General features: G+C 41.5%; 1 protein-coding gene across 10 annotated transcripts in view; it reads left to right on the top strand.

The window, feature by feature from the left end:
* The window catches only part of RECK (reversion inducing cysteine rich protein with kazal motifs), a 307,670-nt gene that overhangs the window by 131,008 nt on the left and 151,651 nt on the right, over positions 1-25,011 (top strand). For 8 of the 10 annotated variants that reach the window (XM_070727797.1, XM_070727793.1, XM_070727798.1 and 5 more), the window contains 3 exons: positions 7,471-7,518; positions 23,054-23,087; positions 23,422-23,619. In XM_070727797.1, coding sequence (XP_070583898.1) covers positions 7,471-7,518; positions 23,054-23,087; positions 23,422-23,619 — 280 coding nt within the window. Of the gene's footprint in view, positions 1-7,470; positions 7,519-20,539; positions 20,958-21,364; positions 21,403-21,905; positions 22,006-23,053; positions 23,088-23,421; positions 23,620-25,011 lie in introns of those variants that run through there. The other 2 variants (XM_070727799.1, XM_070727800.1) reach the window with 2 other exon arrangements.

Below are 25,011 nucleotides of genomic sequence, written 5' to 3'. Positions count from 1 at the left end.
CCATGCACACATACCCCTGTTAACGGAAAGGGCCTCCTGTTGCTGTCTCGCTTCCCTCCACCGATGGGCCAGCTGTACACCAGTCGCAGACCCATGTTCCTGTATTCCTCTCAGGCAGTCATAATACTCTTCCTCCAGCATTAAAATGCCAGGGAGATGAGCCAATATGCTCCGTGGCCCTGCTTGCTCACCCAGGGAGTAGAATAATTGCAAGAAATTTATGAAGATAAGCAAAGGCCCATGCCAATGCTTTCTTTACCGCTAGCGCATGGATTAGCTTTACCAACATGACTTAATCAATATAACCATAATATTAATGGTACCATCCTGACACCACGACTTCAATATTTTTTATGATAAAAACATTTTCTAAATTATTATTCACTGAAACAATTAATATATAATAATAATTCATTAAATTTGTATGCCGCCCCCCTCTGACGACAATATATATAATTATAGTGTTGATTATCTCTTTCCGCATCCAGTAAGCTGAGAAACTCCGCATTTGGCCTATACCAGACCGTTAGCTTGCATACACGAGCCTTGTTTCTCTCATTTTGTGCACACTAACAAACTGTTTGTATTAAACTGTTTCAACTTTAACTTAGTTCATTCTAAAATCAGTCGATTCAGTTAAATGCTATAAATATTATTTGTGATACTAAATGCCCTATTTATTATATACCTATGTATATAATATTGGGGAATAGATAAATAAACAAACAAGGCATATCACATTCACCCAGCAGGGAATTCCAAAGCCAATCACTGCCCTGTAAAATTAACTTATGGGCAAAATGGGTAGTTAAAGTGTCTAATTAACTATACACATGCCTGGACGTGATACCCATACACGTGCACCAATGCACCCACATATATGCTTATACATCCATCGGAGGTGTATCGTACAGTACTTATAATTAATTGCACAGTTATAGCAGTGAATCAATATATGCCTACATATACAGTGATCCCCCGCGTTTTGCGATCCCGATCATTGCGAAAGGCTATATCGCGATTTTTCAACCCGGAAGTCAAAACACCATCTGCGCATGCGTGCCCTTTTTTCTATGGCCACGCATGCGTAGATGGCGCCGGGCAGATCAGCTGCTGGACGGCTTCCCTGGGTCTTCCCCCTCTTGCTGGCGGGAGGGTGAGCGGCGGGCATCAGCGAGGAGTTTCCCCACCGCCCACGCAAACTCCTCGCTGCTGCCGCGCCCGCTGCTTGTCTTGTCCGCCCGCCGCTTGTCCGCCGCCTGCCTGCCCGCGCGCCCGCCGCTCGCCCGCCCTTCGCCTGCCCACGCCGTTCGCTTGCGCCGCTTCCCAGCTGAGTCCTGAAGCCAGAAGGCAAAGGCGAACTTCCGCATTTGGCTTCGGGACTCAGCTGGGAAGCGGCGCTGGGGTTTCCCCACCGCCCACGCAAACTCCTCGCTGCCGCTCGCCCGCCCTTCGCCCGCCCACACCGTTCGCTCGTGCCGCTTCCCAGCTGAGTCCTGAAGCGAACTTCTGCGTTTGGCTTCAGGACTCAGCTGGGAAGCGGCGCGAGCGAACGGCGTGGGCGGGCGAAGGGCGGGCGAGCGGCAGCGAGGACTTTGCGTGGGCGGTGGGGAAACCCCAGCGCCGCTTCCCAGCTGAGTCCCGAAGCCAAACGCGGAAGTTCGCCTTTGCCTTCTGGCTTCAGGACTCAGCTGGGAAGCGGCGCGAGCGAATGGCGTGGGCGGGCGAAGGGCGGGCGAGCAGCGGGCGCGCGGGCAGGCAGGCGGCGGACAAGCGGCGGGCGGACAAGACAAGCGGCGGGCGCGGCAGCAGCGAGGAGTTTGCGTGGGCGGCGGGGAAACCCCAATCTTCGGCTCCTCGCTGCTGCTGCGGAAGTAAAAACACCATCTGCGCATGCGCAGATGGTGTTTTTACTTCCGCACCGCTACTTCACGGAAAACCGATCATTGCGAGGGGTCCTGGAACGGAACCCTCGCGATAATCGGGGGACCACTGTATATACACACCTATAAACACCATAATATATATACACCCGCTTACCTACCTACCTACATATACATATATACCCCCATATAGAATGAATTAATAGCAGATTAAATAAAACTGAACCCAGTGGTTCAATTAATCCAACCACTTAATCAGATGAAGCTTCCTAAAAGTTGAGGTAAATAGCTCATCCATCAACCAATCTATTAATCCATACATCCAGTGTCAGTCCCTTTTGATTCTAATGGATTAATAATAATTATTACTTTATTTATTTTTATAATTCATTGTTCAATAAATCAGTCAAGATTGCAATGCATAATATATAATAACTGGGGTCTCCATATTATCAATATGCCAGAATAGATCAGGGAATAAATAGTTCAATATTGGTACTGTAATCGATAAATTACTAATTTGTCACGAAATGGGAGGGGGGGGGGCAACAATCCCATTATAATTTTAAAAGACAAGTTAATTAATCCCCTGCCCTCAATCCAGGCTGCCATGACTCTACCACATTACTCATGTGGGCTTCAGTGGACCAGATAGAAAACTTCTGCCAACAGCTGGAACTAATCTTGTTACAGATCACTATCATTATGAACTGATTTTAATGAACTAAATCTGTTGACAAGACGCAACTAAATCTGTCGACAAGACGCAACAAACATGTAACCTCCATCAATTAAATCAATACCCAATTAAATAAAACACGCAGACCTTTCACCTCAGTGAAGGGGGGGGTCGCCGCCCTGCTCAAGACATCCACCCCCACGAAAGTAAAGCTGGGTGCATCTGAACCCAGGCCCGCGTTGTGCCGGAAACAAAAGGGGAGGGTGGGGGTGAAAGGCTCGCCACGTGGTTCAATCCAGGCGCTGCCCTGTGCGCGGCCCGCTCCAGGCCCCTGGATTCGACGGGGAAACATGAACCATGGGGGGAAACCAGATCGTGATGAACCTTGCCAAAAATTCACACTGCTCATTCCCCCGATACCTTCAGGCGCCCAGCCAGTCGGCAAAAAAAAAAAAAAAAGGACTCCCCGCTCTCTCCCCGGTGCTCACCCTGGTAGCCCAGCACTGAAAAACTCCGCGCGCGGCGCCAGCTGGGCCAACAGAGCCCTTGTCTATCTGCCCTGGCAGCCCCAGAGCCTGGTCCCCAGGCCCCAAAACCACAAGGCCACCAGGAAAGCCGGTAAAGCCCTTGCGCAGCTCCACAAGGTGGTGGTGGGGGTTAGACCCGCCAGCCCTCGCAACCCATCCGACCACCCCCCTTTTCCCCAAGCAAGCAAACCGAGGTGAAGAATGAATCTCTGCAGCTCGAGCCGTCCTGCGCGCTGCCATCCTGCACGCTGTCCGCTCTGTGGCAAGCTCGGGAGGCAAGGGAAGCCAGGGGGTGAGAGCCAGCCCTGATAAAGGGCACATTCCCCGCCCCCAGCCTCCCAGAATGCCCGAGCGGCCACTGGGTCGTCAGGGGCGTTCCCACGCTACTGCGGGGAACGCCCCCAGCTGATAGGCGGTACCGAGTTGGTTCCCGCCATCGGCAACTGTCGGCTGGGCGTTAAATCGCCCAGCCTCTCATTTTTAAGGCAGTCAGTGTCTTCATATGGTATTTGCACACTGGCTTTTTGATTTGTGTACATCCATTTCACCAAGTTGATCACATGTGCTGATATTCTCAAATTTCGTAGGACTCTCTATAGTTTTTCATGGTTCACACAATGGAAGGCTTTCTTGTAGTTGATGAAACATTTAAATGATTTTTTGATATTCACAAGATTTTTCCATAATCCAGTGTAGATTTGCAATATGGTTGTGAGTGCCCTGACTCCTATGGAAGCTGATAATCTGGTAATTCACTTTCAGTAGTTGGTGCTATTGTTGTATAATCATGTTGCTGATGTAAGGAATTAGAGCAATTATGTGATAATGGGAGCAATCTATAGAGTCTCCCTTTTTCAGCACTGGAATGAATGTTGAGTGTTTCAAAACCTCTGGTCACATGTCTCTAACGATACTGGTGCTACAGGTCTCAATAATTCTGCAGGAAGCCTTGTTGCTGAGCAGTTAGTTCATCACCCTCCTCAAGGATGGCCGATTCTATTTCTAGTTCTCTTTTTTTTACCATCCTTAGGCTTTGCTACAGCTCTTCTGTATATTCTCTCCTTATGTTCTTGATGTTGTGTGTATATTAAACTTGTTAAAAATCAATAAAAATATTTTTTTTAAGATGTTGATAGGACAGTTCTTTCCCTTGTTTGTTTTTTAATTATGCTTTATGAGCAATAAATGGTGCTTATATCTTTTTGATTTGCATAAATGTATTCCTCATATTCCTTCATATGGTCTGCTTCACATTTACATCCCTCATCCCAGTAAATTTCATTGTTTTTCCTTTGCTGTCCTCTGGAAGGCCATATTCAGTCTTCTTGCTTCTTACTATTTCTTTCTGCCTTAGTTGCTTTTATTTTGTTCAGACATTTTGATGGTTTCATCTGAGAGTAACTTGTATTTTTTTCTGCTTCTTATATGGAATGTATTCTTTTGCAATTTCAGTAATGCCCAATTGAATTTTCTGCTGCAGTTCATCAGGTGCTTCTTAGCAGTTAATTCAAATCTATTTTTCTCCTCAGTTGTTTATGTAATAGTGATTTTGCTGACATTAAACTTCATAGATGCCTTTTTGATTTTGTTTGACTTTAATCTTTGCTAGCAACAATGAATGATTTAAGTTGCAGTTAGCACTTGGATATATCAAGAGCAAGGACTGAACTGGCCATCTATAACTGCATAGAACATAACCAATCTGATTATGGCGACGTTTATTTGATGAAATCCAACTGTATGAGTGGCAGTTGTGCTGTTTGAACCATATAGTCATGTCCTAAATCAATTTTCTTGGCAAAATTGTACCAAACAATTGCCTATGTCATTCCTCTCATCTAGTCCAAAATGACCAGTGATGCCTATATCTGTTTTTCAATTGAAGTCACCCAAAATGTAAACAATGTCTTTTAGGGGGATACTTGTTTCATAATTTCTTGGATTATTGCATAAAAGCTCTTTATTTCAAGCTCTCTTGCAGTACACGTTGGGACATAGACTTGGATAACTGATGTTGAGGGACTTGGCATGAATTTTGATGGTCAGAATTTGATCATGAGCAGTTGAGAAGCTTTCCCACTGCCCTAGCAACTCTATTTGTTTTCCTGGTTTTGTGTTCTGAACAATACACAGTGAAATCCTCAGACTAGAAAAAGTCACTGTCTGACTTTTTCTTGTTTACTGATATGAGATCAGTTTCCAACCTAATAATCTCTCATTTATCAATATCTAATTTATCCTGATTCATTACTCTGACATTCCAGATGGCCATCTGGTATATATCTGTATAACACAGTCAGTTGCTTACACCACTGGCTCCCTCAACAACTAGGATTTCTTTTGTCCTGTCATTGGGAACCCAACTTATACGTTTGAGAACCTTTCCATAGAAATTTCTCGGCAAGTTTTTTATGAAATAGATCACCAGGTCTTTGTACAGTTCTGTAACTCACTTTTTGATAGCTGCTCAGGGACAGCAACTGCCGTGGTTCATGCTAACTTGAGTGATGACCAATCTGGTATGGAATTCCTTTTCTGTTCTCTTATGATAAATGGGCTTGGATACTCTTAATCTATCTCCAGTTGAGACCTGTGTGGCTTGTGTAATTCTGGTGGCATACCTCCAGCATAGCTCCCAACCGTAACAGAACACTCTCTCCTACAACAAGGGGGTATTTACATGGAGGGAATATCATAAACAGACAACAATTTTTTAAAATTGTAACTGATATTGTAACTGATATCGGGGAACCTACCCTGTTTCCCCCAAAATAAGATTTCCCTGATAATAAGCCCAATTGGAATTTTGAGTGCATGGCAATAAGGTTAAGCGCTTATTTCAGGGTTCAAAAAATATAAGACAGGGTCTTATTTTTGGGGAAACCCAATATTAAATACTACTTCATATTTGCAATAGTGGTGAATATTTGTAGCTTGGGTATAGAATGACGGTGAGGGTTTTCGAATGTTTCATTAGCACGGTAGGTAACATCTTCAGTGGAACTTAATTCTGTTGTTACTTATCCTTGTACCAAAACAATTGGAAACCACCTCACAAGTTCGGAGAATAAACTCTTACTGCCTCATATTTTCCCCAACAACCCCATGAAGTGGGTTGGACTTAGTGACTAGCCCAAAGTCAGACAACAGCTTTTATACTTAAGGGAGGCTAGACTCCTGATTTCTAAGTCAGCACCTTAACCATTGCATTAAAGTGGTTTTCAAACTCTTATTCTGTCTTGCACTTTAATTTATAACTGAAAACTTAAGATCAAAGATGAGGAACTGGCAATTCTCTGTATTTTCTTGGACCACATTCACATGTTTTTCCTCTATGGCTAGAATGATAGAAGATATATTTCAGCAAAAGGGGAGGAGGAATCTTAGACATTGTACCTTGTTTCTCCCAAAATAAGACATCCCCTGATAAAAAGCTCAATCAGCTTTTGAGTGCATGGAAATAAGGTCAAGTGCTTATTTCAGGGTTCAAAAAAATATAAGACAGGGAAACACGGTTTATATGTTCATTTTGTATTGACTAGGCAGCCTCTCAAATATCTCCCCCTATTTTTGTGAGCATCTGAATTCCTAAATTCATTAACATCTCCCAGCTATTATCACCTGAATTGTAATTTAGAAATGTAAATAATTTAGATTTATTATTATGGTAGAAATACAGTGGTACCTCATCATACGAACTTAATTGGTTCCAGGAGGAGGTTAGTAAGGTGAAAAGTTCGTAAGATGAAACAATGTTTCCCATAGGAATCAATGTAAAAGCAAATAATGCGTGCAAATCCTTCAGGAAAATCCCAAACTTTAGAAGGGAGGCGAACAGAGGGCACGGAGGAGCAGCTAAAGGGGGCGGGTGGAAGAAGCAAGGCTAGGCTAAAGGGTGAGTGGGAAGGAAGAAAGGCAAGGGGGACGCCCCACCCTTTTCTTTCTTAAAAAGACACAGTTTCAGTGCCTTTGCAAGCAGGTTGTTCTCTGCAAAATCTTTCCTCCAAGCTGCCCCTCCCTTTTCTTTCTTAAAAAGACACCCTTTCAGTGCCTTTGCAAGCACATTGTTCTCTGCAAAATCTTTCCTACTCCAAGCAGCCCCTCCCTTTTCTTTCTTCAAAAAAGGGGAAAAAAAGAAACTCCTTCATCCCAGCAGCAGCTGCTTGGGTTCGTAAGGTGAAAATAGTTTGGAAGAAGAGGCAAAAAAATCTTAAACACCAAGTTCGTATCTTGAAAAGTTCGTTAGAAGAGGCGTTCGTAAGATGAGGTACCACTGTATAACTAGTGACATTTTAAAATGATTACAGTTCTTACCTATATACTTTCTAAATTCTGTTTTTGAATAGTCTGAAAAACATATTGATAATAAAATTTATTTTAGGCATCTTCAAAAAACGATATTTTGAAAATTTGCAGGAAAGAATATGAGGTAAGCATTTTGCAGATAATATTTTTTTCATAAGTAACTTATTTGACATAGATTGATTATAAAGTCTGTCTGGAGTTTGTAGAAGAAAATCATGCTATTTTTAACATTGTTAGGTTGGCTTTTGGCAATCCTATTTGCAAATAAGTGCCAGCAAACTGAATCTGTATTTTTTCCTGCTCCCTTTTCTTTTCTCTGTAATGTTTTGTTTTGTTTGTTTTCTTTTCTTTTCAATGTCATAATTATATATAAGCTATACAACAACAGAAACTTGATTAATGAATCATATGTTCATGTAATCTGGAAAATTGTAGCCATAAATATTTGTGTGTGATCTAAGCCAGTTGTTCCCAATCTATGGTCTGTGGACCCCTGGCAGATTGCTATATCATCATAGATGATCTGTAATGGCTTGAAGAAACATTATGACTTAAATCTTAAGTTAAGTCTTGGGGGATTCATAGCCATGGTCCATAACCATAAAATGTATTTAAAGGGAGTCTGTGGTAGAGAAAAGATTGAAAACCACTGATAATAAGCTTCCCTTTTTTATTTGATGTTTTGAATAAGAAGGCATATTGTGATTTAAAAATCTTGCTCAAACCTTGAATGGTTTGCTTATTGGCCCTGTACCTTCTTGTTACCATCCATGCGTATTCCCTCTACTATTTTGCCCAGCTTAAAAAAGAATTTTCTGTGTGCACCTTTCCAGGTCTTTTCCTTATACCACACAAGGGAAAACTATGTTCCAATCAAGGTTTAGTTAGTCTTTTGAAATAAAAATACTATAGATCAGTATTGGAAACCTTTTCAGCACAGTGCTGAAATGGGAGCAAGCATGTGAAGGAGCACCAGGAATTAGAAGAGAAACTCCCTGGTGCATACATGCAGGAGTGCAAGAAGACCAGTTCTACAGCAATGTTCATCTGGTTTTCTGGTTTCTGGCACGCATGCACACTGAAGACTAGTTGGCTGGCATGCATGCGTGCACCAGAAACCAGAAGAGCAACAGGCAATAGCTGGCGTACCTGGAGAGATGGCTCTGTGTGGCAATTTTTCCAGTTCTGTAACTCATGGCTATAGACTTTTATTGTAGTGTGTTTGTAGACTAGATCCTGTGTCACTGGATTTGTATCCTCTTTTCTTAAAATAAAGTTATAAATGAGATGAGAAATTAAATAAATTAAATTGAAGAACAACATGAATGATAATTACCATGTGATGATGTCTTCTTACTAGATTTGAATGAGCAGAAATTAACTTATGGAGCGGACAGAAGGCACTCTTAGAGTTGTAGAGTTGCTACAATCATGGAATTCCATCTGTGTTCATTTGCAGCTGGCTGTAGGTCTTGTAATTATTTAGTGTCAGCTGAAATTATTTCTTCACTAGGCCTTTCCAGGCAGTATTTGATTTATGGCCATAATGGATCCTGGAATTTTGGTCATAAATAATTGCAAAGTGTCCATATGACCACCTCACTTAACAATTGCAATTCTAGCACTCCCTGTTGTGGTTGTTAAGCACACAACAGTGACTGGGGTGAGGGAAGACAAGTGTGCATGGGCATGTGTAAAACTTGTATTAGGCTAGAGGCATCTGTCATCTAGGCCAGTGGTCCCCAACCTTTTTTCCACCAGGGACCAGTTTCAGCAAGACAATTTTTCTATGGCCCGGTGGGGGCGGAAAGGTGGTTTAGCTTATCGTTCCATTGTCTCTCTCCCCCCCCCCTTTTTAATTTTGCGGGGGAGTTGAGGTGACAGAGGGAGGAAGGGTAGGAGGGGGCGGTTTCCTGTCTCTTTCCCCTCCTGTTCACTCGGGACCGCCGTTTGCCTTTCACCAGAGGACATCCCCCCCCGTTCCGGCTGGGATTGCAGCAAGGAATCCCAGAGCAGGGGGAGGTGCCTCCACGGACACAGTCACCTTCCTTTGCGATCGCTGCCTGCTTGGAGTGCCCACCACTGCCAGGTCTGGTAATTTTCTTGCAGCAAGGAATCCTTCCAAAAGAAAATTACCGGAGCTGGTGGTGGGGGTTTCATGGTCACCCCCCCCTGGCTTCGCTCCCACCCAGGACCCCGGGAATAGGGTGGGGGAGCCTAGCAAAAAAAGAGCTGCACAATGCCAAAGCCTTTTCGTTTGAGCTGCAGGCAGAGCAAGGGCTTTGCAAGGGCTTCGCAAGGAGGAAATAGACCACTTTCGACGAGAGAAGAAAGACAGGAAAGGAAGAAAGCAAGCAAGCAAAGGTTTTCTCAGCCCGAGGCAAATGGCGGTCCCAAGTGAACGTGAGGGGAAAGAGACAGGAAACAGCTTGGCACTCGCCGGCTCCACAGCAGCTGCTGACTCCGCGGACCGGAGCAACATGCCTTGCGGCCCGGTACTGGTCCGCGGACCGGCGGTTGGGGACCCCTGATCTAGGCCCACTGGTACATAGACTCTATCATCCCACCATGCCTTGGTCCACTTATTTTTCTGTTGCCTAACTATCTTGCGTGTGAGTTCCATTCTTGCAATGGTTTGGAAGGTTCCTTCATGATCATCATGAAAATAAGACATTCACTAGTGTGTCTCCTGTGAGGAGAAAATGTTAGTAAAATTGGCATTTTCTAAGACTTTGGAACTCAACTTTCTCTTCTGGAATCCACTTATCTTGATAGCATGCTTATCTCAGGATGAAAATTCAAAGCTGTCAGTCTGAAAAGCTCTTTAGCTTTTCAACAGATTTTACATCTGATTCTTTGGTGTGCAGGAAGATTTCCTTCCCCTACTTGGAGGAAGGGAATTCCTTGATATGCTGTGAGAATATAGCTCATAATCACAGGGCACTTGACAATTGGTTGCAAATATGAGCAGATTGCTAAGTGCCTGAAATATGATGTTGTGACCAAGAGTAATGTGATGTTTTATGATTATTTCCAGAAATGCTTTATGGGCCACAAAGCACTTCTTCTGTGGTTGTTGTAACTGCAAATTTTGTCAAATTATCTGTCATAATTTCAGAACTAGTTGTACTTATTTATTTATTAAATTCATATACTGGTGATTTCACAATTGAGTGACTCTGGATGGCTTACAACATCATAAAAACAATAATAAATATTAAAATATTAAAAAATACTAAAATGTTTAAATTAACAGGAAATTAACTAGGGCCCATTATATGAATAAAATAGGGATGTTCTTAATCCACCAGTGTGGAATTCCCTCATTGGGACCCTGAGCCATTTGGTAGAGCCAAGTTTTGAAACCTTTCCAAAAGGCTCTTATATCTCATCTTTAATGATGTTTCATCTCTCTTAGATCTCATTTTTAATGATGTTCCAGAGGGCAGGAACCTTGACAAAAAAATGCTCTTATATACAAAGTATACTGCAAGCAAGCAAGCAAACAAACAAGCAAACAAGCAAGCAAGCAAACAAACAAACAAATAAATGGAACACTCAAATAACACATCCTAGATCTGAATGAATGAAATATTCTCACTGATTGCTTGGAGTTATATTCTGTTGTTTAAGTATTCCCTTTATTTAATAATAAAGGGGGTTATATTCTGTTGTTTAAGTGTTCCCTTTATTTTTTGAACAGTTTATTTCTTTCCTGTTCTGGTTTTAAGATATAATGATTGTTCAATTTTAAAATGATGAATGTTTTTATTTTAATATTATTGTATATGTCTGATTTGATATTAACTGATAGCTGTAAGAAAGCAAATGTTAGCAATTATTAATAATATTTATTATTAGCTTACTATTTATAAATTATTGAAAATGGCACAGAGATTTTTGTACGTGAATTGGTAAATATATGTGTGTTATTATTCTGTCTCTGCCATATCTGGACTAGATCCATACACTCTTGATTTTTCTAAAGAGTTGATGGTATATGGTTAATGGATCTTAAATGATCAGCTCTTTACTTTAGGAGGGGGTAGCTTCTAATGTTTTATCCAGAAGCCCTCCTTAGATTCAGCTATAATCTTCTCTTTTAAAAAAAAACAGTTTTTCAAAGAAACATTTTAAGGGGAATATATTATATGGGTCTTTTTTAAAAAAGGAGTTCATTTAGCTGAAATGAGATGAAAGCAAAAAGAAATTTACCAGGATTGGTATGAGCTAGATCCATGATGGTGAACCTCTCTGTGGGCATGTGGGCCATCACCCAGTTCATCTCTGCCACACATGCCTGCACACCCCCTGCTGGCCAAGTGGTCTTTAGAATTCTGCTGCACATGTGCAGGGGGTTGGGACACATGTGGGGGTGCACACATGCACGAAGAGGTGTGGTGCATGTGGGGGTTGGGCGCATGCATGGGGGCTGCACATGCATTGCATTTTGCGGGTTGCACGCACTTTGGGCACTAGGTCCAGAAAAGGTTAGTCATCACTGAGCTAGGCTTAAAGTTGGTAAAAAAGAAAATAAAGTGGTTGACAGTAATTCCTGAACTTTTCTTGAAAGCCATAATTCCTAGACTATTGTAATAAAGGCTAGCATTTTTAATACACATGCGTTTAGAGTTTTAGCTAATTGGTAACTTTTTAAATTATCTTTTCTCTCACTAGCAATTTCCTTCTAATTAAAATTCTTCTTTACTAATATGCATAAAAAGTATGATTTGAATTTTTTCCATATAATTTTTTTTTAGTCTGATCAGAATCAAAACTAAATGTGGTAAATTAAGAAAAAATATGTTTGGAAAGAATCTCTTGACTGCTGGATATAGTGAAAAAAGTATCTAGGGATAGAAAAAAATATTATAGCAATGGTTCTGCATTTTTTCTCAGATGGATTAATAGCTGTTTAACTACATACCAGACATTAACCCACTTTGATATTTCAATAGAATCTAGGATTGGACTAGATTAGGCAAAAAAAAAAATCCTTTTTAATCACAGCTGTACTGTTTTGCAATTTTTTGGATTAAAACAAAAGAGTATGTTCCTAGAATCCTGACTTAGAAAATTTGCTTTTAATTTGAAGAACTTCTACCAAAGCTTTTGATGAATTGTAATTTAAACATTTGCAATGAAATAGACATTTGCTATTACGGTAGTCCACAGTTTATAACTGATTGCTTAATGACCATTTGAAGTTAAAATACAGTTATTCCCTGACTTATAACCATTTCCCCAGTGAATGTTTGGAATCGTAAAGCAAGAGTGTCCTGCTTTGTGGGACCTTTTTTCCCCTTTGCTAAACTGGGTGTGCCCAGCACATGACACATCCGGCCCACCGACCAGCCCTATTATAAAGGCATTGGAAAAAGTCACTTATGACCATTTTTCACACTTAAAATTGCTGCATCATCATCATGATCACATGATCAAAATTCAGATACTGTACTGTATTTGGCAACTAGCATGCATTTATGACAGTTGCAGTGTCCTGGAGTTATGTGATCACTTTTTGCAACCTTCCAATGAGTGAAGTCAATGGGGACCCAGATTCAGTTAATTTTATTTATTTATTTATTTGACTTCTATGCCACCTAATCACGTGGTTTACAACAAAAATAAAAACAATATAATATAATAGTAAGAAGTCAATATTAAAATTAAACACTTTAAAATTATAATCAATAAAATCCCATAGTACAGACTTACAAAAAAAACCAATCGACCTAACATTCATACCAATCCAATCAATACAATTTGGCCGTGAAAGATGGTAGTATTCATGGCCCTAGGCCTCTCGACAAAGCCAGGTCTTCACGGCCTTTTGAAAGACCAGTAGGGTAGGGGCAGTTCGAACATTAGGGGTGAGTTGGTTCCATAAAGCTGGGGCAGCTGTAGAGAAGGCCCTTCCCGCCAACCTACACTGATTAGTCAACTGGGATCCAGAGAAGGTCAACTCTGTGCGATCTTATTGGTCTCTGGGAGGTATATGGCAGGAGACAGTTCTGAAGATAGTCTGGTCCTAAGCCATGTAGGGATTTATATGTGATAACCAACACCTTGAATTGTGACTGGAGACTAATCGGTAGCCAGTGCAGCTTGTGGAGTGTTGGTGTTATATGGGCATACAGAGGTACCCCCATAACAATTTGTGCGGCTGCCTTCTGGACGACTTGCAGTCTCTGGACACACTTCAAGGGTAGCCCCACGTAGAGTGCATTGCAAGGCCTACAATATGCTGTGAATCAAAAATCAGATATTTGATAAAGGCCTGCAGTAGATGGTAAAACAAAATTGTTTGTGAGCCGCCCTGAGTCCTGTGTGAGAGTGGGAAGCATATAAGAATACATACATACATACATACATACATACATACATACATACATACATACATACATACATACAAAATCTTCCATTCTTTGGCCCAGTTTAAGAGGTCCCTAATGCACACAGAGGAGAACTGTTTGCACTCTTTTGCTCCATCTTCTTAATCAACCATACTGTCACCTAAGGGCCACAACTTCCTCCCAGAATGACTGGTTTAGTTGAGTAATTACAGAAATTAAATAAAGGAATAACTTGGAAGAGCTGTGATTGCAATTGTTAAAAGAAGCAATCACTTGGGCATCTTGCGTTGCTAAGTCCAACTTGGTTGTACATCAAGGACTACCTGTATTTTAGTCAAGAAGTGCCTTCTGTGATCAATATTAGGGAAATTGGTGTTTCTCAGTTGTGTGCAGGATGGAATGTTTTCATATTTATATCATACAAGTAGTCTTCAACATATGACTACAATTAGGATCAGAATTTTGATTGGTAAAGATGATATCACCCAATAATATCACTTAACAACTACAATTCTTATTGGCATTATTAAACAAACTTGTTTTAGCCAAAGATTCACCTTAATACAGGCTTGTCTGGGTTTGGTCCCTCCCACCCCTGACCTTCAGTAAATTAAAGGACTTCCTGTACTCATCTCTCTCTCTCACACTCTCTCTCTCTCTCCCCCCCCCATTTCTGCCTTTTAATATACATCCTGCTTGCCAGCAGCTTCAGAACCACATGGGTCTGGAGTTGCTGGCCACGACCAGGTAATCCAGAGGTGCCCTAAACCATTCTCAATCATCTTCACCAAACCATATTCCTAGACCCATGTTATCCTGCAGTGTGCTGCCCTAGTTGACTTTCTACACTGCCTTCTTGCTCTCACTGCTTCTAAGGCATGCTTGGCTTAGCTGCTAGGTCTAATGGGGATGGATTCACATGGGGAAAAAGAAAGCTCAAAGCAACTTACAGGAACTGTAATACACCTAACATCTCCTTTGCATTGTCCTCTGGGCCATATTGGGATTGATTTTGTATTATGAAAGGAGCAAAAGGAAAAATAAAGCAGTTCTTGAATTAGAACGTGCTAAAACACTTCTTTTTGCTGTGTTCCTAGGACATATGAGACCTGTGAAAAATGGTGCAGGAAGCTGCTTGCCCCCCCCCCTTTTCATAATGCAATGTCAGTTTCAGCCGTGCCCAGGAATTCTTTGAAAAAATGCCCCTTGTAATGTTTTATATCACTACAATAATCTGACTATGAGCTCTAGGTTTTATTTATTGGATTCACTCTTGTTTTTCTGTTGCACATTCCAGGCATAGGTCAGAAATCAAATATCTAACAGACAAAGGAATTCATGGAAAAAAAGGAAAAATAAGGAGCAGGATTCATTGGAGAGGAAGGGCTTATAAGTGATTAAACAGGCATACAGATAGTTCTCAAATTATGACTGTTTTTTCAGTGAACATATAAAGCAAGGGATTTACCATTCCTGACCAAAGTTCTGTCCATTGCATCTTCCTGATGATCACATTATCAAAATTTGGGTACTTGTTCAGCTTAAAAAAATAATAATGCCAGTTGGGCAATAATTTTATTTATTTATTTATTTAATTTATTTATTTATTTATTAGATTTGTATGCCGCCCCTTTCCGTAGACTTGGGGCGGCTCACAACACAATAAAACAATTCATGACAAATCTAATAATTTACAATTTAAAATTTAAAATAGTTAAGAAAACCCCATTTTTAAACAGACATACCTACAAACATACCATACATAAATTATATAGGCCCAGGGGAGATATCTCAATTCCCCCATGCCTGACGACAAAGGTGGGTTTTGAGGAGTTTATAAAAGGCAAGGAAGGTAGGGGCAGTTCTAATCTCTGGGGGCAGCTGGTTCCAGAGAGTCGGGGCCGCCACAGAGAAGGCTCTTCCCCTGGGCGCCCGCCAACTGACATTGTTTAGTCGACGGGACCCGGAGAAGGCCAACTCTCTTGGACCTACCTGGTCACTGGGATTCGTGCAGCAGAAGGCGGTCTCGAAGATATTCTGGTCCGATGCCATGAAGGGCTTTATAGGTCATAACCAACACTTTGAATTGTGACCGGAAACCGATCGGCAACCTCACCCCATGCCCTTGGATGATCTCACCCAGAGATTTCATGTAGATATTGAATAGCAGGGGGGAGCGGACCGACCCCTGAGACACGCCACAAGGGAGAGACCTCGGGGTCGACCTCTGACCCGCCACTAACACTGACTGCAACCGACCGGAGAGGTAGGAGGAGAACCACTGAAGAACAGTGCCTCCCACTCCCAACCCCTCCAGCCGGCGCAGAAGGATACCATGGTCGATGGTATCGAAAGCTGCTGAGAGGTCAAGAAGCAGCAGGACAGAGGATAAACCTCTGTCCTGGGCCCGCCAGAGATCATCCATTAACGTGACCAAAGCAGTTTCCGTGCTGTAACCGGGCCTGAAACCTGACTGCTGGGGACCTAGATAATCGGTTTCTTCCAAGGACTGCTGGAGCTAGAGCGCCACCACCTTCTCAACAACCTTCCACATAAAGGGAAGGTTGGAGACTTGAAGATAGTTATTAAGTACGGCTGGGTCCAGGGAAGGCTTCTTGAGGCGGGGGTGCACAAGTGCCTCTTTATAGGTTGTTGGAAAAGACCCACTCCCCAAGGAAGCGTTGACAATCTCCTGGACCCAGCTCCGTGTCACCTCCCTGCTGGCCGAAACCAGCCAGGAGGGACACGGATCCAGTAAGCAGGTGGCGGAACTCACAGCTCCAATGGCCTTGTCCACTTCATCAGGTGTCACCAGATCAAACTCTTCCCAGACAGGTGGACAAGTACGGGCCCCAGTCACCTTGACTGACTCGTTGTCAGTCGACTCTGTTTTACAATTAGAGTCGAGGTTCACCCAGATCCGAGCGATTTTATCAGGCGGCACTACTCTGTAAGGGCTCCCCAACTCCCCCCTGATTAAGAAGGGAGCGGGTCACCCTAAACAGAGTGGCCGGGCGGAATTCCACTGATGCAATCAAGGCGGCATGATACGCGGATCTTGCCGCCTTGAGCGCCACTTTGTAAGTCTTAATAAAAGCTCTTACAAGTGTTCGATCGGATTCAGACTTACTCTTCCTCCATCGCTTCTCTAGACGTCTCTTCTGGCGTTCCAACTCCCGGAGCTCCTCGTTGAACCATGGAGCTCTATGGGGTCTAGCACCACGGAGAGGTCGAAAAGGTGCAATCCGATCAAGAGCCTCCGCTGCAGCCTTGTTCCAGGCCTCAGCAAGAGACTCCGCCGAACTGTTGCTAATATTCCCTGTAGGTTGCCAGTATTACTTTGGCGGTCTAATTTTTTTTAAAAAAGGAAAAGAACAGAGATTCTTAATGCTCGGATTTCAATACTGCTTTTTGAAATGTACTTAAAAATAACTAGGGTTTGACTGCAAAATAGCCGTAGTTTTGGTTAAATTTTTAAAATTATTTTAGGAAACGGAAAACACGGAAAGTGCTTTGGTCGCGTTGATGGATGATCTCTGGCGGGCCCGGGACAGGGGCTTGTCCTCTGTCCTGGTGCTTCTTGATCTCTCAGCGGCTTGGCATCCTTCTGCGCCGGCTGGAGGGGTTGTGAGTGGGAGGCACTTGTCTTCAGTGGTTCTCCTCCTACCTCTCTGGTCGGTCACAGTCGGTGTTAGTGGGGGGTCAGAGGTTGACCTCTAGGTCTCTCCCTTGTGGGGTGCCTCGGGTTGGTCCTGTCCCCCCTGCTTATTTAATATCTACATGAAACCGCTGGGTGAGATCATCCAAGGGCATGGGGTGAGGTATCATCAATATGCTGATGATACCCAGTTATACACCTCCACCCCATGTCCAGTCAATAAAGCAGTGGGAGTGATGTGCCGGTGTCTAGAGGCTATTGGGGCCTGGATGGGTGTCAACAGACTCAAACTCAACCCTGATAAGAGTGGCTGTGGGTTTTGCCTCCCAAGGACAATTCCACCCGTCTGTCCATCACCCTGGGGGGGGGGGAATTACTGACCCCCTCAGAGGGGGTCCGCAACTTGGGCATCCTCCTTGATCCACAGCTCACATTAGAGAAACATCTTTCGGCTGTGGCGAGGGGGGTGTTTGCCCAGGTTCGCCTGGTGCACCAGTTGCGGCCCTATTTGGACCGGGAGTCACTGCTCACAGTCACTCATACCCTCATCACCTCAAGGCTCGACTACTGTAACGCTCTCTACATGGGGCTACCTTTGAAAAGTGTTCGGAAACTTCAGATCGTGCAGAATGCAACCGCGAGAGCTATCGTGGGGTTTCCCAGATTCGCCCATGTTTCCACAACACTCCGTGGTCTGCACTGGCTGCCGATCAGTTTCCGGTCACAATTCAAAATGTTGGTAATGACCTTTAAAGCCCTACATGGCATTGGACCAGAATACCTCTGGAACCACCTTCTATTGCACGAATCCCAGCGGCCGATAAGGTCCCACAGAGTTGGCCTTCTCCGGGTCCCGTCGACCAAACAATGTTGTTTGGCTGGCCCCAGGGGAAGAGCCTTCTCTGTGGCGGCCCCGGCCCTCTGCATCCAACTCCCCCCGGAGATTAGAACGGCCCCCCACCCTCCTTGTCTTTCGCAAGTTACTCAAGACCCACCTGTATCGCCAGGCATGGGGGAACTAAGACATCTCCCCCAGGCTTTTATATTTCATGTTTGGTTTGTATGTGCTGTATGGTTTTTAATTGTTGGGGTTTTTATATATATTTTATTATTAGATTTGTCCCATTGTTACACTGTTTCTTACTACTGTTGTGAGCCGCCCCGAGTATTCGGAGAGGGGTGGCATACAAATCTAATAAATAATAATAATAATAATAGGTGTCTGGTTCTATGTTGTTAGTTGTCTATTCTATTTTGTATATTACCAAATTCAGCAGGATGAAGTGTTACATGCGAGGTTTCTGTGCATATTTTGATGGTAGATGATAGGGAAATATTTTTGCATTTGGAAAGTATTTGTTTTATTTTATTTTATTATAAGTATTCTATTTACTTGGATTAAAATGTTCAAAAGGCAAAAAAAGGGGGGTACTTGGTGATGCACCTATCTTATGACTGTGGAAACATTGTAACTCCCTCTTTCCACTTCCAGAAGGCCTTGGCCATATAAGTCCTCCCCTCCCCCACTCCAAGAAACCCTATTTTTTTCCTCTTTCTCCATTGCCAAAAGACCTCAACTGGCTAGGGTCACAGAGATGAGAAAACCTACTGCTTATCAGAAGACCTCAGCCAGCTAGGCCCAGCAGCAGACAGAACAGGTGCTGGTCTTTCTAAGTCCCCTTTATCCTCTGAGCTTCCCCTCACAGTTTTTAATGAGGCCCAAAAGTGGAGAGCTGGAATTGTTTTTGAGCTTGGCAAGTCTTGCTTAACTATCACAACAACTTACGATCAAAATTCCAGATTCAATTGCAGTCATAAATTCAGGATTATCTATACAATAATGGATTATACACATTGAGAAGAACACATTAATACGATAAAAAAACAACTTCTGAGTAGATGAAAGAAACATTATCCTAGCTATTGTGTTGCAGCCTCCTCCTATTCACAAACCAGAACTGTTCACTGCACCAGTCTTTGCTTCATAAGTCAACATGAAGATTCATTTGAATCTCAGCACTATATTATTTGAATTCAGTTACTTATTGAAAAGTGAATAAGAAATATATGGAATATTTGTGGAATTTCATGAGGCTACAGCCTTTTAAAATTTAAAGATTTTTATAAAGATTTTTGATCAGCAAGTTTATTGCTAAAATTGTTACCATATCAAGAGATATGAATAATACCTCCAGTGACAAATATAAAATTTTGGAAGCTGCAGTTAAAAAAAAGTTGGAAGATGTTCTTATTTTAGGATTCCAAAATACTTCATTCTATATGTCATCTTAATTTTTTTCTATAATAGTCAATTTGACCTATTGGTTAAAGTACCAGAATAGAAAGCAGAAGACTGAGGTCTAATCTTTTTCTCATAGGTTTGTTGTTCAGGAGAAAATAGGATGAAGGAGGTGCATTAGATATGTTCTAGAACTTGAATTTTTAATAAAAATAATTTAAAAGATGCAAGCAAATAAGTCTTTTTTTTAAACTACTCAGGGTATTATTTTTCACCCTAAAATATACTTTTGTATCAAGTTTTTTGTCCTTTTGCAAAAGTGGAATAAAGTTAAGGTGACCAGATTTTAACATTGCTAAAGAGGGACACCATTGACGTGTGTGTGTGTCTTGATTAAAAATATGGTGTATATGGAGCAAAAAAAATTCTCTTTTCTTTTTTTCTCTCTCTCTGTCTCTTCCTACCTCCCTTTCTCTTTCTCCCTCCCTCCCTCTTTCTTTCTCTTCCTTTCTTCCTCTCTGTCTTTCCCTCCCTCTTCCTTCCTCTCTTCCTCTCTTCCTTCCTACCTTTCTCTTTCTTTCTCCCTCCTTCCCACCTCCCTCCCTTTCTCTCTCTTCATCCCTCCCCTTTTCTCTTTCTCCCCCTCCCTCTTCTCTCTTTCTTTCTCTCTATATTTTTCCTCTCTTTCTATCTCTCTTCCTTCCTCTTTTTTTCTCTCTTTCTTCCTCCCTCTCTCTTTCTCTCTCCCTTCTTCCCTCCCTCTGTTCTGTTTCTCTCTCTGGAATCACTCATTTGCCAACATACGGTTCAATTCTCGCCAGTTTAATTCTGAGCTAATTCCAATGAGGTCATTTAAATGCCCCAATTCCTGAGAGAAAACTCCAACTGGCCAACGCAGCCACCCCACAGAAGGCTTCATGTGCAAGGAAGAGCAGCCTGAGCGTGCATCTTCTTTCCCAAGACTGGCACGCGACCAAGGAAAGTGCCCCAGGTGCTACTTGAAAGTGCTGCCCCCCAGCCGTGGATGGGCAAGTGATGGCTGTCAGGAAAGAGGGGTTGTGGTGACCCGGAATTGGAGCCCCCTTCTGTCCCGGTTCCGGGGGAGGAAGAGGAGAAGGCTGGCGGCATTGGCATCATGTGGACCCCACTCCCATCTTCTCCCCCTCCCCCACCTTTATCTCCCCCTCCCTTCCCTTAGCAGTAGCGGCAGCGATGCTGGCAGCAGAAGCATCAACCATGACAGCAGGAGCAGCGCACAAAGGGGAGCATGGGGAGGTGGAGGAAGAAGGGGCACTTCCCGAGCTGTCGAGGTTTGTCAAACGCTGCTCTGTGCCGCTTCGATTTTCTCCTAAAACTGCTGGGTGGAGGTCTTTTAACAAGGAGGTCTGTTAAAATTGGGACTTTTGAAACCCGGGACAAATTATTCAAAAGCGGGATTGTCTCGCCAAAAGCAGGACATTTGATCAACTTAAGTAAAGTGTATATGATACATTCAAGCTTAATTCAATAATTTGAACGAAGAATGCTCTTAATAGCTCAAGTTCTACTGAAAATTCATATTTGAAAAGATAGGGCTTTTCTGTTACTGAGGAGGTTATACGAATATTTCTGAACCATAGCTTTCAACTTAGAGCTTTATCTTTTCTAATTCTGTATTATACTTCTCCTCTATTATGCTGTGTTTCCTTCTCTTTTCTGGATTTCTGCATTACTGTAGGAGATTGCCCAATTTTTGTTGGAGAACAGAAAGGAAAGGTAAGAAAGTTTCCAAAAATAGGAGTGAAGTGATAATAGTTTCTCATGATAATTTCTTTTCCTAATTTTTATTCTCTGTCTGCTTTTTTTCTTATATATCATTTCATTATTTTTCTTTTACCTTAATTCCAGTTATTTAATTTTTTTTTACAAATTTAAAAAGCAACAAACTTAATTATCTGGGTTTTTTAATATATATTTGTCATGATGTATCTATTCTAACTTCTTTGTACCATTGCTATTTTTACATCTTAGATCTGTTTATAAGTTCATGATAAAATCATTTGAGGGCAAACTGCCAGTATAGTTTTCTAGATTTGGGGATAAATTGTAGAAAATTGTATATAGGAGTACCTGTTCATGTTGCTAGACAATCTTCAAAAGAAAATATTTTAAAACAAAATAGTGGGGTAAAATTTAATCTAATGTGAAAGAGACTGAGTTTTTAAAATGTATTTTCTTTTAACTAGGGAATGGAATATTGTGATTATGATTGAGTTTATTAATAATTTCTTATTGTCATAGAAAAAATAGTGATTTAAAAGCCACTATACTTTTAACTACTGCACACCAAGACAACTAGACACAGGACCAGTTACTCTGGTAAACAAATAATTCCCTCACCACTGTTAAAGTATTCACTAAGGCTGCATTACTATTACTATTACTATCACCCATCTTCTCCCACTTATAACTGTATGACTATAACTTGCTTGTATCCTTACAATTTATATTAATATTTATTGTTTCCTGATTGCTTATTTGAATCCTATGACAATCATTAAGTGTTGTACCTTATGATTCTTAACAAACATATATTTTCTTTTATGCACACAAATTCCTTGTGTGTCCAATCACACTTGGCCAATAAAGAAGAAAGAAAGAAAGAAAGAAAGAAAGAAAGAAAGAAAGAAAGAAAGAATATAGTTATTAATATGATGACAGGTGTATATTTATGGTAATGATATAGAAATAAATGAGAGTGGTATAGAAATAAATGAGAAAGCAACACTGAAGTCTTTAATAGAAAGACTCTTATAATCAAAATAAAACATCTTCTACAACTTTAGAACATATTATAAATAAAGCACATCTAATTAATACCAGGAAATAGTTGGATAAAATAAGAAAAAGGAGATTAATAGATTTCAAAAAAATTCTTCAACTAATAATTAGAACTAAAGAAAAAGGTATTATTGTTAATTAAATTAATGAATTTGTAAAAAGGTTATTTTAATCCACTGCAATTACAACATTTCTTGTAGTTTATATACCATAAAAAAACCTCTTAAAAATCTTTCTATGAATTTAAAATAGGTTTATGGAATAAAGGTATTTCAGCTGTTATTCTGGGTTTTTTTCTAGCATTATTAATTTATAATTAATTCATAAATTGAATTAATATAAAATATTTAATTAGCTTTGGGAAATGAAATTTTGAATAGACTTCCATTGCTTATTGTGAATTTTATTTATATGTGTGTGTGGCTGTGTCTGTCTCTGTTTCTCTGTCTGTTTGTCTGTGTCTATGTAGGTGTGTGTGTGTGTGTTTATTTGGATTCTGTTGCTTATCAGGTAGATATCCATGCATATGTATCATTAATTTTTTCACTATTAGCTGTTAACCATACTTTTTTGTTTTTATTTTTAGAACACTCTTTTTAGTTGTATCAACAAAAATGAAAGTAAGTATTTTTTGAACAGAATTTTGACTTTTTGTTTTCTCCTTGATTTCATTTTACCTTAAAAATAATTTTTAAAAGAGAATATATCAACTTCACATGTGTAAAACTGACTCAAGCTGAACAGATTGTATTTCTTCTAAATTTTAGTAATCTTTTTTAATGTATTTCAATATGTTTCAAAATATGGAACCTTCTGGCCAAATATTTCTATATAGTAGTAAGAGCAATGTTAGTTCTTGAGATTCTAAACAAAATAGTATATTCAAATTTATCAGCAAAGGATGAATACACTTTTTAATAATAAGTGATAAAATCTCTCCTTTTTTTCCCTTAGTGGGATCAGTTTGTTGTAATTATGCTGGTCATCAGACAAATTGTTGGGAATACTGTCAAGCAATCTTTCGAACAGATACTTCTCCGGGTCCTTCCCAGATAAAGACTCTTGAAAATTACTGTGTTTCTGTGAGCCCAATGTTACTGAATTGTGTGAATAACTATACACAGTCCTACCCAATGAGAAATTCAACAGATAGTAAGTATATGACAAAGATACTTTGACATATAATATTATGTCAACTAATGTATGGAAATAATACAATAAGACTTGTACAAATTAAACATTGTTAATTCATTTATTGTTTTATTTTTTTTTAATCCATGCAATTCTCCAATCTGAAAGCAGTGTCAGTATTCACACATGGGTAGTCCTCAGCCAATCAGATTGAAGGGACGAGTCAAATCATTTACATAGAGCTCAGACCCGTCCTTGCTTCCCCAGATTTTACTCGGTCGTTCAACTGAAAGGCATGCTCCCTTTTTTAGGCCAGCGATTCCAACTCCTTGCTTTTTTCTGCTTCTTCCAATTTGGCTTACCTTTCAAAATTGTGAATTCGTCCACCACGTGACTCTGCTAAACATCTCTGTTTGTTCAAACAGCAACTCCACGACTGTCTGCAATACAAAGGCAAGGAAGTCAGTTCGCCTTTTGGCTGCAGAATTTCCACCCTACATTCCCCTCTCCTACCCCAATTCAGTGGGAGATGGGGAGCTGCTACTATCCCCAGGGATTTCTAGCCGTGTGTTCACTATGGGGCTCCTTTAAGCAGCAATTAAGCAATCAGATTAATGGTTCCATTTCCAACTATGCAACAGCATTTAAAACTGCTTGCTCTCTCTCCCTGGCGACTTTCTCACCCACAGCACTACATACAGGTGAAACCTCTGAGCTAGCACAGGGGTTCATGGCCACCATGACAGCCATGGACCTGACTCAAGTAGTACAGGGTCCAACTCATGTTGCCTTTGTCATGATCAGACCATTTTCTACTGCGGCTTGACTTCCTGGCTCCAATCCTCCGCAGGGAGATGGAACCGACTAGGTGGTTCCACCCCAGACGCCTGATGGACCCAGAGGGCTTTCAAAGGGCGCTTGGGATTATACCAGATGCACTCGTCCACAGTTTGGCAGAGTCTCTTGCTGTGGCCTAGAATAAGGCTGCGACGGAGTCTCTTGACCAGATTGCACCGTTGCAACCTCTCTATGGCACTAGACCCCAGAGAGCTCCTTGGATTACCGAGGAGCTGTAGGAGTTGAAACATCAGAAGAAACTCTAGAGAAGCAATGGAGGAAGAGTAAGTCCGAATCTGACCGAACATATTATCTGACCGAGCTCATATTAAGACTTACAAAGTGGCGCTCAAGGCGGCAAGATGAGCGTATCATGCCACTTTGATTGCATCAGCGGAATCTCGCCCTGCTGCTCTGTTTAGGGTGACTTCTTAACCAGGGGGGAGTTGGGGAGCCCTTGCAGAGCAGTGCCGAGGACTTTAACACATTTTTCACTGATGAAGTCGCTCGGATCCGGGCGGACCTCAACTCCAATTGGATAACAGAGTCAACTGACAACAAGTCAGTCAAGCTGAC

Source organism: Erythrolamprus reginae, chromosome Z (assembly GCF_031021105.1).
Source record: "Erythrolamprus reginae isolate rEryReg1 chromosome Z, rEryReg1.hap1, whole genome shotgun sequence".
Lineage (NCBI taxonomy): Eukaryota > Metazoa > Chordata > Lepidosauria > Squamata > Dipsadidae > Erythrolamprus > Erythrolamprus reginae.
This window is presented reverse-complemented; position numbering and strand designations above follow the sequence as displayed.